Source organism: Mesoplodon densirostris, chromosome 9 (genome assembly GCF_025265405.1).
Source record: "Mesoplodon densirostris isolate mMesDen1 chromosome 9, mMesDen1 primary haplotype, whole genome shotgun sequence".
Classification (NCBI taxonomy): Eukaryota; Metazoa; Chordata; class Mammalia; order Artiodactyla; family Ziphiidae; genus Mesoplodon; species Mesoplodon densirostris.
The window spans coordinates 96,206,956-96,223,852 of NC_082669.1; the positions used below are offsets into that span (position 1 = coordinate 96,206,956).

General features: G+C 46.2%; 1 protein-coding gene across 1 annotated transcript in view; it reads right to left on the reverse strand.

Annotated features, from left to right (window-relative positions):
• Window positions 1-1,404: 1,404 nt before the first annotated feature.
• Window positions 1,405-16,897, reverse strand: part of LOC132495813 (solute carrier family 23 member 1-like) — a 50,305-nt gene continuing 34,812 nt past the window's right edge. The window contains exons 5-12 of the mRNA XM_060107741.1: window positions 16,349-16,530; window positions 15,306-15,426; window positions 14,057-14,213; window positions 12,976-13,229; window positions 4,668-4,832; window positions 4,202-4,310; window positions 2,944-3,039; window positions 1,405-1,664 (exon numbers count right to left, since the gene is read on the reverse strand). Coding sequence (XP_059963724.1) covers window positions 1,405-1,664; window positions 2,944-3,039; window positions 4,202-4,310; window positions 4,668-4,832; window positions 12,976-13,229; window positions 14,057-14,213; window positions 15,306-15,426; window positions 16,349-16,530 — 1,344 coding nt within the window. The remainder of the gene's footprint in view (window positions 1,665-2,943; window positions 3,040-4,201; window positions 4,311-4,667; window positions 4,833-12,975; window positions 13,230-14,056; window positions 14,214-15,305; window positions 15,427-16,348; window positions 16,531-16,897) is intronic.

Genomic DNA, 16,897 nt, shown 5'->3' on the forward strand with positions numbered 1-16,897 from the left:
GAGCCCAGGAGCAGTGTTGACCTCAACCCTGTGCTCCAGGACATCAAGGTAGAATCAGCTACATCTGCTTCTTCTGATAATAAAGACTCCTGAATGGAGTCCAAGCCAGATCCCACAGTGTTCTGAGTGCTTTCTGGTGAGGCCCCTGGGCAAAGAGTGCATAAATGTCCCTGGGCCTGTACACTGGGTGTGATGGTTAATTTTATGTCAATGTGGCTAGGCCATGGTACCCAGGTATTTGGTCAAACATTATTCCAGGTGTTTCTATGAAGGTATTTTTTTTAGAAGAGATTAACATTTAAATCAGTAGAGCTTGAGTAAAGCAGATTACCCTCCATAGTGTGGGTGGGCCTCATCCAATCAGCTGAAGGACTGAATAGACCAAAAGATCGACCTCCCCCAGGAAGAGGGAATTCTGCCAGTGACTGCCTTCAGACTCCAGCTGTAACTCTTCCCAGCCTGCTGGTCTACCCTGCAGACTTTGGACTTGCCAGCCTCCACAATCACATGAGTCCATTCCTTAAGTCAATCTCTCTCTCTCTCTCTCCCCGGCCTTCCCTCCCGCCACCCCCATGTATGTATGTGTGTGTGTGTACACATGTATATATCTCTCTGCAGACATGTATGTGTATACACACACTCACACCCCCGATTGGCTCTGTTTCTCTAGAGAATCCTGACTAATCCACTGAGGATGCAGAGAGAACAGGTTCGCCTGGCTCTTTACAGTTTATATATCATAACAACAGTGGCTCCACTCCACTGAAGGCCTCTCAAATGCTTTGACTGTTTAATGTCCCTGTGAGAACCTGACATGCAGGTTAAGTCTTAGGATCCAAACCTGGTCCTGACTCCACAGTGCCAGGGCCCACAGCCTCACTATACCGTCTGACCCCAAGGACTGGCGCTGGGGCTGTGCAGGGATTGTAGCTTTGCTGGCCCTTCAGTGTTTACAAGTGGTGGGGGCCTGGCGGGGAGGGTCCTGGAAGAGGAAGCGTCTGGAAGAGAAGGGCCCGCAGGGGCTGGCAGGGCCTCCAGCCTCTTTGGGGAGGAAGAGAACTGTTCCCGTCACCTTTCAGCAACCAGCCCCATCTCCATCCCCTGCCCCACCCAAAGCCTCTTCCTCCCCGATGCATCAAAATACTGCCAAGAGGACTGGTTTACACTGGAGATGGGAGGGCCGGAGCACAGTGGAAGGAAGCAGCTTGAGGCCAGACCTCGGTGACTAAGTGACTGGGTGAAAGCACGCTTGTCATGGTCTTAATCTAATACTTATTTGGCTGCCGCCACGTGCGGGGTGCAGAGGTACTCGAGAGGGCAGGGTCCCCCCCATACGTGAGTGGGGAGCTCAGCACATTGGGTGGGGCGATAGTGAAGGCTCTGGGATGTGAAGCAGGAGCGTTCTCACATCCTGGTGTCTGTGGCGCCCTTGGGCCACTCTTCTGAGGGGTCCTGGGAGCAGAGCGTCAGCTGGCTCACCCCCACCTCACCTCTCCCACCGCATGCCAGCCTGGGCCAGAAGGGGAGGCACCGGGTGCAGGAGGATGCGCAGAACCTGGTACCGATCCCCCAGGGGAGGCTGTAGACCTCCGAGATCTTCGTAGTCTCCTCAGACTTCTCCTGGATTTGATTCCACGCCAGGAGGCCTCTCTCCTCCAGGCTTCCTAATGGGAGACAGCAAGCAGTCAAGCCTGGGCCCTGAGGTAGGGGGCGGAAGCCTCTGGCGCCCCCTGCAGGCACTCACGAGGCCTCGTCTCGGTGCCCTGCACCTGCCAGCAGCCCCTCCTCCTCCTCCTCCAAGCCCATCCCAAGAATCAGCTCAGCTCAACTCAGCTCATCATCAGGTGTTCCCTGAGCTCCGGGGTACGACCTTCTATGAACCACTGTTCTTTCCTCACCTTCCGGAGCAGACCTTTCTACATTTCAGTGTTTCTGGAATGCAGATGCATTTAACATTTGGTGGAGAGAAGAAATGTGGGAAACGGAATACCACGAAGCAGGAGCTATCACAGAGGTCCTTTCAAGGGGCCGTGGGAGGATCAAGAGGGAGCACTGAAAGCCACCAGTGAGGGCAGCTCTGCACTCTTCACCTCAGCGCTCATGGGCTTCGTTTGCTCATCATCACACTTACTTCCCTGTATTGTAATGGTCTGTTGTCGTGTCTCTCTCCCCTATTAGCCTGTGAGTTTCTAGAAGGCAGGGGGGCATGTCTTGCAGCCCTTTGTATCCTCAATACAGAGCACCTGGAACACAGTGTACTTGCTGTGGTTTTTATGGGAATATGAATAAATGAACACATGCGTTCTCTCCCTAATGAACTAGACGGCAGGCTCTAAGAGAGCTGGGGCTATGTGTTTTGCTTTTTGCTTCCAGTGTATTTCTCACCTTAGAGTCCTTTTATGGGCTGAATTGTGTCCCCCCCCCACAAAAAAATGTTATAGCCCTAACCCCACAAACCTCAGAATGTGACTGTATTTGGAGATAGAATCTTTAAAGTGGTGATTTAGTTAAAGACGTAAAGACGAGGTCTTTAGGGTGGGCCCTAATCTAATCTGACTGGTATCTTTTATAAGAAGAGGAGATTAGGACGCACAGAGAGACACCGGAGATGCACACACAGGAAGGAAAGGCCATCCATCTGCAAGTCAAGGAGAGAGGCCCCAGGAGAAACCAATCCTGCCAACACCTTGTTCTTGGACTTCTAGCCTCTGGAACTGTGAGGAAATACATTTCGGTTGTTTAAGCCTCCTAGTCTGTGGCATTTTGCGATGGCAGCCCTAGAAAGCTAGTACAGGCCCATACACCCCACCCAGATGCAGGGCCCACTCAGGGTATGCTGTGGCCAGTCTTACATGAGAATTGGGGCTAGAGAAGCAATGTGGGTGACCCAAATGCTGACCATCTACCCAAACTGCCAGCTTACAGAGCAAAGGTGAGCCCTACCAGGGATGGTGTTGTCCAGTAGAAAGCCCAGAAATCCACCAACAAACATGCCCGTGGTCAGCAGCACCTGGATGACCTGGTCCAACTGCAGAATCCCTAGAGTGAAGACAGAAGTGACAGGGACTAAAAAATGGGCAGAGGATCTGCACAGAGATTTTTCCAAAGAAGATATACAGATAGCCAGTAGGTACATGAAAGGTGTTCAACATCACTAATCATCAGGGAAATGCAAATCAAAATCACAGTGAGATATCATCTCACACCTGTTTGGCTTTTACCAAAAAGATAAGAACTAGGAAGTGTTGGCAAGGGTGTGGAGAAAAGGAGCCCTTGTGCACTGTTGGTGGGAATGTAAATTAGTGCAGCACTATGGAAAACAGTATGGAGGTTCCACAAAAAATTAAAAATAGAACTACCATATGACCCAGTAATTCCACTCCTGGTTATTTATCCAAAGAAAATGAAAACACTACCTCAAAAAGATATATGCATAGCCACCTTCACTGCAGCATTATTTACAAGAACCAAGATATGGAAACAACCTAAGTGTTCATCAATGGATGAATGACTAAAAAAAAATGAGGTATATATTTACAATGGATATTATTCAGCCATAAAATCTGGCTATTTGCAACAACATGGATGGAACTTGAGAACATTATGCTTTGGCATAAATCAGATAGAGAAAGACAAGTACTGTATGATCTCACTTATTATATATAGACTGTTAAAAAAAAACTCATAGAAAAAGAGATCAGATTTGTGGTTACCAGAAGCAGGGGGTGTGAGGAGGAGGAACTGGAGGAAGGTGATCCAAAGGTACACACTTCTGGTTATAAGATAAATAAGTACGAGGAATGGAATGTACAACATGACGACTATGGTTAACACTGCTGTATGATATATAGAAAAGTTGGTAAGAGAGTAGATCCTAAGAGTCCTCATCACAAGGAGAAAAATTTTTTTCCCATTTCTTTTTATTGTGTCTATATGAGGAGATGGGTGTTAACTAGACTTATTATGGTAGTTGTTTCACAATATATGTATGTCAAACCTTTATGCTGTATACCTGGGACTCATACAGTGATGTATGTCAATTATATCTCAATAGAACTGGAAATAAATATGTCATGGTGATGTAATGTACAGCATGGTGACTATAGTTAAATTTTTTAAAAAGTGACAGGAATTCCCAGGGACCAGGGACCCCACCAGCTCTGCCCCTGGAGTGGTCACAGTCTAGAGGATGGAGAATCACCTGTGTGGAGCCTCTCCGGGTTCCTGTTCACCCAGCTGGGAACAGCAAGCCCACAGTAGATGGAGAAGCCAAAGACAAAGATGTTTCTGGACGAGTTCATGTCCACGTACTGCAGGAGAGAGGCCCCCACGGCAGAGCCGGAACGATCAGTACCTGTATTGCACATCAGTCAAACACCCGCCCAGCCAGCCCACCCCCTGCCACTTGAGACTGGAGGGGGAGGTTGGGCTCAGAGGGCACACGTTCTCAGCCAAGTCCCGACTCCCACTTGACCCTGGGAGCTGAGTGGTCTGGATAATCCAATTCAAACTGATGCAGTTTTGTTTTTCAGAAATTTGGGTGCTTCTGGTTATTTCTTTCTCCCATTTGGGGCCCTTGTCCCCACCCTGTTCCATTCATCTCCATCCGCATGGGCTCCTTTCAGGAGATGCAATGCTGCTGCTTTCCTAAGGGTGCCTTGCCTCACCTGAAGGTTGGAAATCCCCACGGCAGTGATGACCCCAAACATCACCAGGAACATGCCTCCGATCACAGGGGTTGGGATGGTGGCAAACGCAGCCCCGATCTTCCCAAATAGGCCCATCAGGAGCAGCACGCAGCCCGCAGCGACAATCACCATCCTGCTCCCTACCTGTAGCACTCAGGGAGATGGGGGAGAGATGAGGAGCTCAGCACCAGCTGGGCCACACACCCTGGAGGCCTCTGCCCTGCTCCTGGGGGAGAAACAAACAATGGCTCCAGGGGACCCACAGGAGCAGCATCGACTGACCCAGAAATGGCCCCCCTCTACTCCCACATGGTGCTGGCAAAAGCATGAAGGTGTGACCTTGGGTCCCAGCCTCTGCCCTCACCTCTCCTCTCTGCTGCTCTCATACATGTCTTCAAGTCCTGACTCCCATGCTCCTTCTCTAGGCAGACTTTATAGTGAGGCAAGAAGTCTCTCTTGGGAGGGAGTGGCCCAATGCTTAAGAATGGGGTTTGAGAGCCAATCCCAACTCTGCCTCTAACTAGCTGTACGGCTTCACGCAAGTTACCTAACCTCTCAAAATGTCAGCCTCCAAAGTTACCAGGTGGGATTAATAATACTTACTTCACAATCTCATTTTAGGAGGCCAGCATTACCTTGATACCAAAGCCAGATAAGGACAGAAAAGAAAAGAAAGTATTGCGTGGGTTCACTTATATGCAGATTTTTTCCAGCAGTAAATACTGAAGTACTAAACAATCCATGATAAGTTGAATCTGTGAATGTGGAACCACAGATATGATGGAACCATGGATATGGAGGGACCACGTGTACAGAGGTCCAACTATAAGTTATACACGGATTTTCGACTGCAAGGAGGGTTGGTGCCCCTAACCCCACCCCACTCCCCATATTGTTCAAGGGTCAACTGTACAGACCAATATCTCTGATGAATATAGATGCAAAAACTATCAACAAAATGTTAGCAAACCAAATTTAACAGTACATTAAAAGGATCATACACCGTGATCAACTGGGACTTATCCCTGGGATGCAAGGATGTCTCAACATGTGCAAATCAATAAATGTGATACACCACATTAATAGAATGAAAGATAAAAACATATGGTCATCTCAATACACACAGAAAAAGCATTGGACAAAATCCAACATCATTTCAGGATAAAAAAAACTTTCAACAAATTAAATATAGAAGGAATGCACCTCAACACAATAAAGGCCATATACAAGAAGCCCACAACTAACATACTCAATGCTGAAAGGTTGGAAGCTTTTCTTCTAAGATCAGAAACAAGACAAGGGTGACAACTCTCACCACTCCTATTCAACATATTACTGGAAGTCATAGCCATAGCAATCAGGTTAGATAAAGAAATAAAAGGTATCCAAATCAGAAAGGGAGAAGTAAAATTATCTTTATTTGCAGATGATATGATCTTATATATAGAAAATCCCAAAGACTCTACCAAGAAATTGTTACAACTAATCAATGAATTCGGTAAAGTTGCAGGATACAAAATCAACATACAGAAATCAGCTGCATTTTTCTACACTAACAATAAAACATCTGAAAAAGAAATAAAACAATCCCATTCACAATAGCATCAAAGACAATGAAGTACTTAAGAATGAATCTAACCAAGGAGGTGAAAAATATAAGACTGATGAAAGAAACTGAAGAAGACACAAATAAATGGAAAGGTATCCCATGTCATGACTGGAAGAATTAATATTGTTAAAATGTCCATACTACCCTAAACCATCTACAGATTCAATGCAACCCCTATCAAATTTCCAATGACATTTTTCACAGAAGTAGAAAAAAACCCTAAAATGCTTATGTAACCACAAAAGACATCAAACATCCAAAGCAATCCTGAAAAGGAAAAATAGAAAAAAAGCTGGAGGCATCACACTTCCTGATTTCAAACTATACTGCAAAACTATAGTAATCAAAACACTATGGTACTGGCATAAAAATAGACACATAGACCAATGGAACAGAACTGAGAGCCCACAAATAAGCCCATGCATATATGGTCAACTAATACTTGACAAGGGAGCCATGAAAACTCAATGGGGAAAGGATAGTATCTTCAATAAATAGTGTTGGGAAAACTGGATAACCACATGCAGAAAACTGAAATTGAACCACTATCTTAACACCGCTCACAAAATTTAACTAAAAATGGATTAAATACTTAAATGTAAAACTGGAAACTGCAAAACTCCTAGAAGAAAACACAGGGAAGCTTCTTGACATTGGTCTTGGCAATGATTTTTTAGGATATGACACCAAAGGCACAAGCAAAAATAGTGAAAATCAGGAACTTCCCTGGTGATCCAGTGAGTAAGACTCTGTGCTCCCAGTGCAGGGGGCCTGGGTTCGATCCCTGGTCAGGGAACTAGATCCCACAGGCATGCCTCAACTAAGAAGTCCGCATGCTGCAACAAAGATCCCTCATGCCGCAATTAAGACACAGCTCAGCCAAAAATAAATAAATAGATATAAATCTTTTTTTTAAAAAAGTGAAAATCCAAAAGTGGGACTACATTAAACTAAAAAGCTTTTGTACAGCAAAAGAAACAATCAACAAAATGAAAAAGCAACCTATTAAATGGGAGAAAATATTTGCAAACTGTATATTGGATAAGTGTTTAATATCTAAAATATATAAAGAACTCATACAATTCAATAACAACAACAAACAATTTTAAAATGGGCAGAGGAACTGAGTAGACATTTTTTTCCAAAGAAGACATACAAATGGCCAACAGGTACATGAAAAGATGCTCAACATCACTAATCATCAGAGAAATGCAAATCAAAACCACAATGAGATGTCACCTCACACCTGTTAGAATGGCTATCATCAAAAAGGCACAAGGTAACAAGTGATGACAAGGATGTGGAGAAATGGGAATCCTGTGCACTGCTGGTGGGAATGTAAATTGGTTCAGCCACTATGAAAAATGGTATGGAGATTCCTCAAAAAGTTAAAAATAGAACTACCATATGATCCAGCAATTCCACTTCTTGGATTATCCAAAGAAAATGCAAACACTAACTCAAAAAAATATATGCACCCTCCACCACCATGTTCATTGCACCATTATTTACAATAGCCAAGGTATGGAAACAATCTAAGTGTCTGTCAACAGATGAATGGATAAAGAAGATGGGGTATATACAATGAAATATTATTAAGCCATAAAAAAGAATGAAATCTTGCCATTTGTGACAACATGGATGGACCTTGAGGGCATTACGTTAAGTAAAGTAAGTCAAACAGAGAAAAACAAATACTGTATAGTATCATTTACATGTGGACTCTAAAAAAGCTAAACTTGTAGAAGTAAAGAGTAGAATGGTGGTTACCAGGGGCTGCTGGGTGGGGGAAATGGGATGTTCAGCAAAGAGTACAAACTTTCAGTTAGAAGATGAACAAGTTCTGGGGACCTAATGCACAGCATGGTGATTATAGTTAACAAAAATGTATACTTCAAAGTTACTTAGTAGATCTTAAATGTTCTCACCACAAAAAAGAAATGGTAATTATGTAATGTGATAGAGGTGTTAGCTAATGGTGGTAATCATATTGCAATATATAAGTGTATCAAATAAACACATTGTACACCTAAATTTACACAATGTTATATGCCAAGTGTATCTCAATAAACCTAGGGGAGGGAATTGATGTGCCTGGGGCACAGTGATGCAGGGTGAGAGACAGGAGATGGGATGGAAAGCAAGGAAGGGACTCTGTCATGAAGTACTTTAAGGGCCAAGGAAAGGAGTTACAATAAATTCCAAAGACAAAGCATAAACAAAACGTAGTATATACATGCAATGGAATATTATTCAGCCTTAAAAAGGAAATAAATTCTGACACCTGCACAACTTGGATGAAACTTGGACATTAAGTGAAATAAGCCACCCAGAAAAAGACAAATATTGTATGAGTCCATTTATATAAGGTACCTAGAGCAGTCAAATTCATAGAGACAGAAAGTAGAATGGTGGTTGCTAGGGGCTGGGAGAGGGGGGAATAAGGAGTTGTTCAATTGGTACAGATTTCAGTTTTGCAAGAGAAAAGAGTTCTGAAGATTGGTTGCACAACAATTTGGATGTACTTAACTCTACTGAACTATGCATTTAGAAATGGTTAAGAGGCTAAATTTATGTTACATGTATTTTGCTACAATTAAAAATAATAAATCCAAAGACAAAGGAGACTCAGTAGAGTTGTGTCAAGCAGGGTAGTGACATGATGTGATTTACATTTCAAAAAGTTCCCTCTAGGAACCCTCCTACACTGTTGGTGGGAATGTAAGTTGGTGCAGCCACTATGGAAAACAGTATGGAGGTTTCTCAAAAAACTGAAAATAGAGTTGACATACGATCCAGCAATCCCACTCCTAGGCATATATCTGGACAAAACTCTAATTTGAAAAGATATATGCACCCTTATGTTCACAGCAGCACTATTCACAATAGCCAAGACATGGAAACAACCTAAATGTCCATTAACAGATGAATGGATAAAGATGTGGTGCATATATACAATGGAATATTACTCAGCCATTAAAAAGGGTAGCGTTATTTGCAACAACATGGATGGACCTAGAGATTATCATACTAAGTGAAGTAAGACAGAGAAAGACAAATACCCTGTGATATCACTTATATGTGGAATCTAAAATAGGACACAAATGAACTTATCTACCAAAGAGAAACAGACTCACAGACACAGAGAACAGACTTGTGGTTGCCAAGGGGGAGCAGGTGTCGGGGAGGGATGGATTGGGAGTTTGGGATTAGCAGATGCAAACGATTACACATAGAATGGATAAACAACAAGGTCCTACTGTATAGCACAGGGAACTACATTCAATATCCTGTGATAAACCATAATGGAAAAGAATATGAAAAATAATGTTATATAAAACTGAATCACTTTGTTGTATAGCAGAAATTAGCACAACATTGTAAATCAACTATACTTCAATAACATAAGTTTTTTTAAAAGTTCCCTCTGTAAGTCACTTCATTATTATTAATTGATACATTTTCTCAATTAGGACAAATTAGATTTTCTCAACAAGCAATTATCATGGATTATGTGTAAACTATGATTCCTCCTTCATCTATCTGGAGGTTCATTAAGATACAAAACAGAGACAAGGCTCCTCCCCATGGTATTATACAGCATTAACTGGTCCAAAATCAAGGATCAGTTGTGCTAGAGTCACTACTAATTGCTATCACCTGGTTTGCATAGGGTTTCTCAAGCAGCTAGGAGTTTGGGAATGCTAAAGAAGTACGTTTCGCCCGCTTAGAGCAGCTATTAGATCTGGAAATAAAAAGTTTCTACAAAGGTTTAAAAAAAAACCACTCTGCTGTGAAGATTATGGGCTCTGGTCCACATCTCATCCCAGTGCCAGGCACACACAGCTGTCACACGCTGGACAGTAATGATTGTTGCGCTAGTCAAGGGTTGTATCTGGGGTTTGAGCGACAGCTACCAGTGAGACAAAAATGACCTCTGACCTGGAAGCATTCAGCCTCATCCTCAAAAGCTGGAGTTGTGTTGCAAATGTCTGAATATCCCATCATGAGTCTATTATCAATGAATGTGTTTAGGTAGTTCTTGAACCTCTTCTCGTGCATTTGTTTCTACTCCCAGTCCTTAAAAGATACTCTAGTGTAGTTTCAGTTTTGCAAGATGAAAAAGTTCTGGAGATCTGTTGCATAGCAATGTGAATATACTGAATACTACTGAACTGTACACAAAAATAATTAAGATGGTAGATTTTATGTTATGTGTCTTTCACCACAATTTAAGCATTTTTTAAAGATACTCTAGTGTCAACAACTTGAAGTCCATTAATGCAGCAATAAAGTAGCAGATTCAGCCTTTGCTTATTTTTCTTTCCAGTTTAAGAGCTAATTTATTTAACTTATTAGAAGACAAGTGATAGGAATTAACCACATCAAAATAACTTTTTTTGTTTACAACCCTAGCAATGAACCATGCCTTTGTGGGAACAAAGGCATGAATCTAAGCACAATAGATCAACTTGTCAGGTTCAACCAATACCCTTTGGATATGCTAATGGTCTCATAAAGATGACAGGTCATCCCCAATCCTACTACCACAGAATTTATCATGCAGCCCTGGGCGTCTTTTGGTCTCAGGATTCACATCTGGACTGGGAGCCATGACACCCTAGAGAAGTGATGGGAGATCTTTGGCCTTCAGCCTGATTTCTCCTGACTGACCAGGAGAGAACCAAGAATAGGTCAGAGCCCATGAATGCAGATGCAACACGGGGCCACAAGGGGGAGGTGTGAGTCCAGACCAGAGTTAATCGGTCTGCTGGATTTGTAGCCTGTTTGGTGTCTATGTATCTTTTCTTGCCTGCTCTTTCCCTCTCCTGTAAAGGGTCTTAATTTAGAAATGATACATCAAAAAATTTTTTGTTCTGTTTATTGAATATAATTTTCTGTTCTGCATGAGATATCTTCCCTTCAGCAAGAAAAATATTTGCTGCTTTATACTTACATAGCCCATTCCCACATTTCTGTGTGGGTCAGTGGCCCTCACGTGGAAAAATGTTCCTCTCACTTGTACTGAAGGTCTTGAAACTTTGGGGAAACGTCAAAGAGTCCACAGTGTCCAAGCACATAGAACTTGCCGTAGGGTTGGGTGCTGGCTCTGCTGTTTGTTCACAGATTTTAGCTCTCACTATGGGCCAGAGGCCATGCAGGGTACAGAGGTAGATAGGTCCAAGGGAGCTATCAGAAAATACAGGGTGGGGATGTGGGTGGAGGAAAGTGAGTACTTTCCAAAGCTCACTTCACTTGTGCTGGGAAACACTGTACCTATGCACTGAAGCATACAGGAAAGCAACATCGTAATAATATTCTTTTCTAAGTCACCTTAGAAAGCACCATTTTGGGGACTTCCCTGGTGGCGCAGTGGTTAAGAATCCACCTGCCAATGCAGGGGACACGAGTTCCATCCCCGGTCTGGGAAGATCCCACATGCCACGGAGCAACTAAGCCCGTGTGCCACAACTACTGAGCCTGCACCCTAGAGCCCGTGAGCCACAACTACTGAAGCCTGCATGCCTAGAGCCCGTGCTCCGCATGGAGAAGCCACCGCAATGAGAAGCCCGCGCACCGCAACGAAGAGTAGCCCCCGCTCGCCGCAACTAGAGAAAGCCCACGCGCAGCAACGAAGACACAATGCAGCCAAAAAAAAATAAGAAGAAAGCACCATCTTGAAGAATTCTTGCTGACCTTATGGGGCTTTCCTGTGGAAAATGGGAGCCTCTGGAAGAGATTTTAAGCAGGGACTAATTTAATTGGGTTCTAGAAAGATCCTTGGGCAGCCATGTGGTAGCTAGATTAGAGATGGGCAAGATCCTGGGAAGAGACAGTTAGGGATACTGCCATGTCCAGGTGGGAGATGATAAAGCTGTGATACTGGGAATGGAGACAAGAGGACAGGAGGGCAGCACACATGCTGAGAAAATAGAATCCACTGTGAGAAGCGCACAACAGAGAGAAGTTAAGGATGACTGGGTGAATTCCCTAAGACAAGGTTTACGGGAGGAGAAGTAAGGATGAGGGCATGGACTGAGCATAATAGAGGCCATGCTGAGTGTGAGGTACCCTTAGGACATTCAGGTGGAGGTGACCACAACCAAGAAGGTCAAGTATAGTAAGCAAAATAAAGGCTCCTCAAAGATGTCCATGCCCAAACCTGTGAATATGTTACCTTAATGGCAAAAGGACTTTGCAATGTGATTAAGGATTTTGAGATGGAAGGAGTAGCCTGAGTTATCCAGGTGGGCCCACCCTAATTACATGCATCCTTATAAGCAGGTAATCTTTCCCAGCTGTGGTCAAAGGGAGACGTGACTCAGGAAGAAAGGTCAGAGAGATGCCATGTTGCTGGCTTTAAAGATAGAGGAAAGGGGCCATAGTCAAGGAATGTGGGCAGCCTCTAGATGATGGAAAAAGCAAGGAAATGGATTCTCCCCTGGAACCTCCAGAAAGGAACACAGCCCTGCCAATCCCTTTACTGTAGCCCTGTGAGACCTGCACTGGAGTCCTGACTTCCAGATCAGTAAAATACTACATCTGGGGTGTTGGAAGCCATCAGGTTTGTGATAACTTGTTGCAGCAACACTAAGAGGCTAAGATACTGATGACAGATTCAGGTACCCAGGCTGCCACCCACCACCCCACCCCCGGGGCCACTGTCGGCAGCCTTACCCTGGTGATGCCCAGCGCGCCGACATTCTCGCTGTAGGAGGTGGTGCCGTTCCCCGTACCCCAGGCCCCTGCCAGCAGGCAGCCCAGGCCCTCGATGCCGATGCCTCGGTTGATGGCATGCTTCGGAGGGGGTGGTGCCCCCACCAGGCGGGCACAGGCATAATAATCGCCTACTGACTCCACCATTGAGGAGATCACCCCCGCGACGATCCCAAAGACCCCAGCCAGGCTGATGGTGGGGAGGCCCCACTGCCCTGAAATTGTAGCGCAGAGGGAATATTCATCCGGAAGATAACAGGCTGCTGGACCCCAAATAATTCCCTTGCCAGAGGGTTCTCCGGAAAGCTTTAAAGACCAGGCAACATGTCTTCCAACCCAACAGCTGTCCTGAAGCTTTGTCTCGGACTCCTGCCCTCCCGTGCCTCCCTGAGGGTAGGTCAGAGGCCCTGACCTTGAGGTCACAGTGCACAAAAAGAACCAGAAACTGGGCCTCTTTCCAGGAAGGCCTTGAAGCCTTTTGAAGGCTTCCAGGATTCTTACTCAGGGAGGTCCTGGCGCCCAAGTCCATGAGACCAGGACCTCCTCACCCCTCCAACTGGAATGTGGTTATTCTCACACCCTGAGCCAAGAACTGCAGGGAAAGGAGATGCCCTTGACCAGCAACCCAGAAATGTTCTAATTCAGTCCCAAGCCTCCCTTGTGTGGGATCCACCAGTTCCATGAGGAGACCCAAAGGTTGGCTAAGAGGTCAGGATCCCTCTGTGCTTTCCCCACCCCCAGTCGATGGGGCCTGAGCAATGTGGAGGAGGGGATGAGGCATGCGGGCCAGGAAGGAGGTAGGTCTGGGAGAGGGAACCATTGGTCTACCACCCCAAAGGGTTCTTAGGACCACCCAAGGGTCTCCTTCCTCTCTTAGGGGTCTCATATGGACTCTGTGGGGCCTGTCCCTCCTTGCCAGATCCCTTGGAGGAGATCCCGTCCCGGCTCTACTCATTTCCCCCTCTGGTGCCTGAGCCTCCTGGGCAGTCCTGGGAAGCATATGCCCCAGGCAAGATGGGCCCCGGCGTCGGCGCCTCGTTACCTGGGTAAGGGAAGCGGAACCAAGGAGCCTGGCTCAGGACGTCGCCTTTGGTGTCTGTGCGGGCCAGGTACCCGTAGGCTGCAGGTGCCGAGGGGAGGGCGTTGGTGACTGTGAGCACAAAGCACAGCAGCCACGAGATGCAGAGCGCCAGCAGCACCTGCGGGAGGGAGGCGCCCTTCATACTGGGCCCCACCCCTGCACCTGCCCACACCTCCCAGAGAGGGTGGGCAAAGGAGGGAGTCGGGAAAGCTCTTTGAGATGAGGAAGTGTTGGGTTACAAACCCTCCCAGTGACAACAGGAATCCGCTGTGTCAGTGGATAATGAACACATTACAGGAATAGAGAAACTAAACTGTGGGGAGACCTTGTGTCAAGTAGAGGCAGAAATGTCTAGGAAAGTGGACACAGCCTGGGTCAGAAGGATTGCAGTCTGACTCCCTTTCTATTGCTTGCTGGTCACATGACCCTGGATCAAATTCCCTGAGCCTCAGTGTCCTCATCTGTACAATGGGATTACAACCATTGCTCTGCAGAGCCTGAGGCAGGATTTCTTAAAGTGGGGTCCTCAGATATATTGACTTTTAATCTCTGATGGTAGAACCCCTGACATCGGCATTTTTAGCAATGTCCCCAGGTGATTCTTATGCATACCGAACTTTTGAACCACTGGCCTACAGGATTGCTGAGGGATCAATGAGATCATTATGTGGAAGTATCTTTTTATAACGCAGAATGTATTTCACAGATAAATTGAACCTGAAAACACATTTGTGTGGTTGGCAATGGCACCTACTTGACAGAGTGGAGCAAATTCAACAGAGAAGGCTCTGAAAAAGGAGACACCATCATCGTCAGCAGGATCTGAATTATCCAGGAGCCAATGAGAAAGAACCTGATCTAAGCAACTTGGCCCTTAGTTTTGCACCTTTAGCGGTGAGCCTGGCTGTCTCCCCCAGTGCCATGCTATGAGGATGGCCCAGGGACATGAGAAGACTGTCCCACAGTGGTGCCCAGGGCAGCAACCTGGGGCGAATTGTCTACTCCTGGGAGAGAAGCAATGAGGGAAGATCTGGGACGGCATTACACCAAGCCTCCCACCACCCGCGGGGCAATTAAGGGAGGCTGAGGAGGAGAGGCCGCTGCAGGTGGAGAGCATTTGACTTGGGGGCCATCTGGGAGAGCAACAGGCTGCCCCTCACCCTCCAGGTGAGTCAACTAAGAATGGCAGAGGGTGGGGAGCGCTTCTTACAGGGAAGACCTGAAACAGGTAGAACTTAGAGGTGTGACACTTCTTCTCTCGTCCGTAAACAGGCACAGGCACCGCGATGTTTTTCAGGTACTGAGAAAACAGCACGATGAGGAAGCTGGTCCTGAAACAGAAACAAACCACACCCAACCTGGCGAACTTGGGCTCATCACGAGCGAGGGTCCGTGAAGGCGTGCCATCACGTGTCTCTGGGACTATGGGGCAGTGGCTGTGCTGGGAGGGTCCCCATCTAGGCCCTGCTCTGCAGTGTAGGCAGCATTCTGCCAGTTCTGAAAAGGTGGGTGGGCCCCTTTCAGAGGCTGCTGGTGGCTAAAGAGGAACAGTGGGCAGGGGCCTGAGAAATAAGCATGGCAGCTGCACAGATCCAGACTGAAGCCAGTGAGGCCAGAGTCAGACCATCTTCTCTCCCAGGTGGTCCTGCGGGTCCTTGTGGTCAGACCACAATAGACAGAGTGAATGAGTGTGTCCAGGGTCATCCCCAAGTCCCTTCAAAGCTCTGTTTAAATGCTGAAGGCCTCTTTTTCTGGGAAGCCTTCCTGACACCACTCCCCCACCCCCGGCAAGCTGACTGTCACCACCCCATCCCCTGAACCAGCCGGCACACTGTGACTCTCATCACTGTCTCCTGGTGTCACAGGCACTTGGACCCAAGTCTTATCCCTCTACTATGCTACAAAATGCTTGAGAGCTGGGGCCATGTCTTTGCACTCTTCCCAGGTGCTGGAGGTTTACAAGTATTTGCTCAGTGAAAACCTAGGAGGCAGGGGACGGGTAGCATCAGCTGTCTGTGAACCCTACGCTAAGTAAGTTTATACCCTGCCTGTGATGAACTTGTTGTCTGTGAGGACTAATAACATAAGAAATAGTAATGATACATTCTAAGTAGCCATTTCACTGCTTTTAAGGTATCGTGATGTTTGTGAAAGTATTTGTAAACCACCAGAGTTTGCCAATATCCAGGACTCACACTTCTTACTGGGTAATCTTCCTCCAAAGACAGCCCACCTTCCCCAGAGGGTGCTTACATGGCAGCAATCCCCCAGTGGATCCCAGCGTCATTGCCCGCAGAATCGAAGAGAGGCAGGGCCACCAGGGAGATGGTCGGAGCAATGGTCAAGGGGCCGATGAAGCGCATGAGGAAGCCAATAAGGCCTGAGAAGCCCACCAGCATCTGGACACAGGAAGCAACCATGATGGCTCCCTGCAGCTGAAGAGGAAGCGTGGGGCTCAGCACCTGGGAGCCTGTGGCGGGGCCACCCAGATTGGTGGTACCTTCAGAGGCAGTGCAGGGGCAAAGTTGGACCCCAGAGGAACTGAGGGAAGGTGAGCTCGGACCTCACTCCTCTCTCCAGTCCTCTATTTCCAACTGTCTGTTGGACATTTTCACCTAATGTGAAGTTTTTCAGGAAGTAGATTTCAAGATTATCTATTGATCACAGTGATAACGTGATGACTCGTAATACTGGCATCACCCAGTTATGTATTGAACATCTTGTTGATTTATTTGTCTCTCTTTTCCTACTTTCTATTGCAGAGGTTGGCAAAGGTTTTCTGTAAAGGATCAGAGAGTGAAT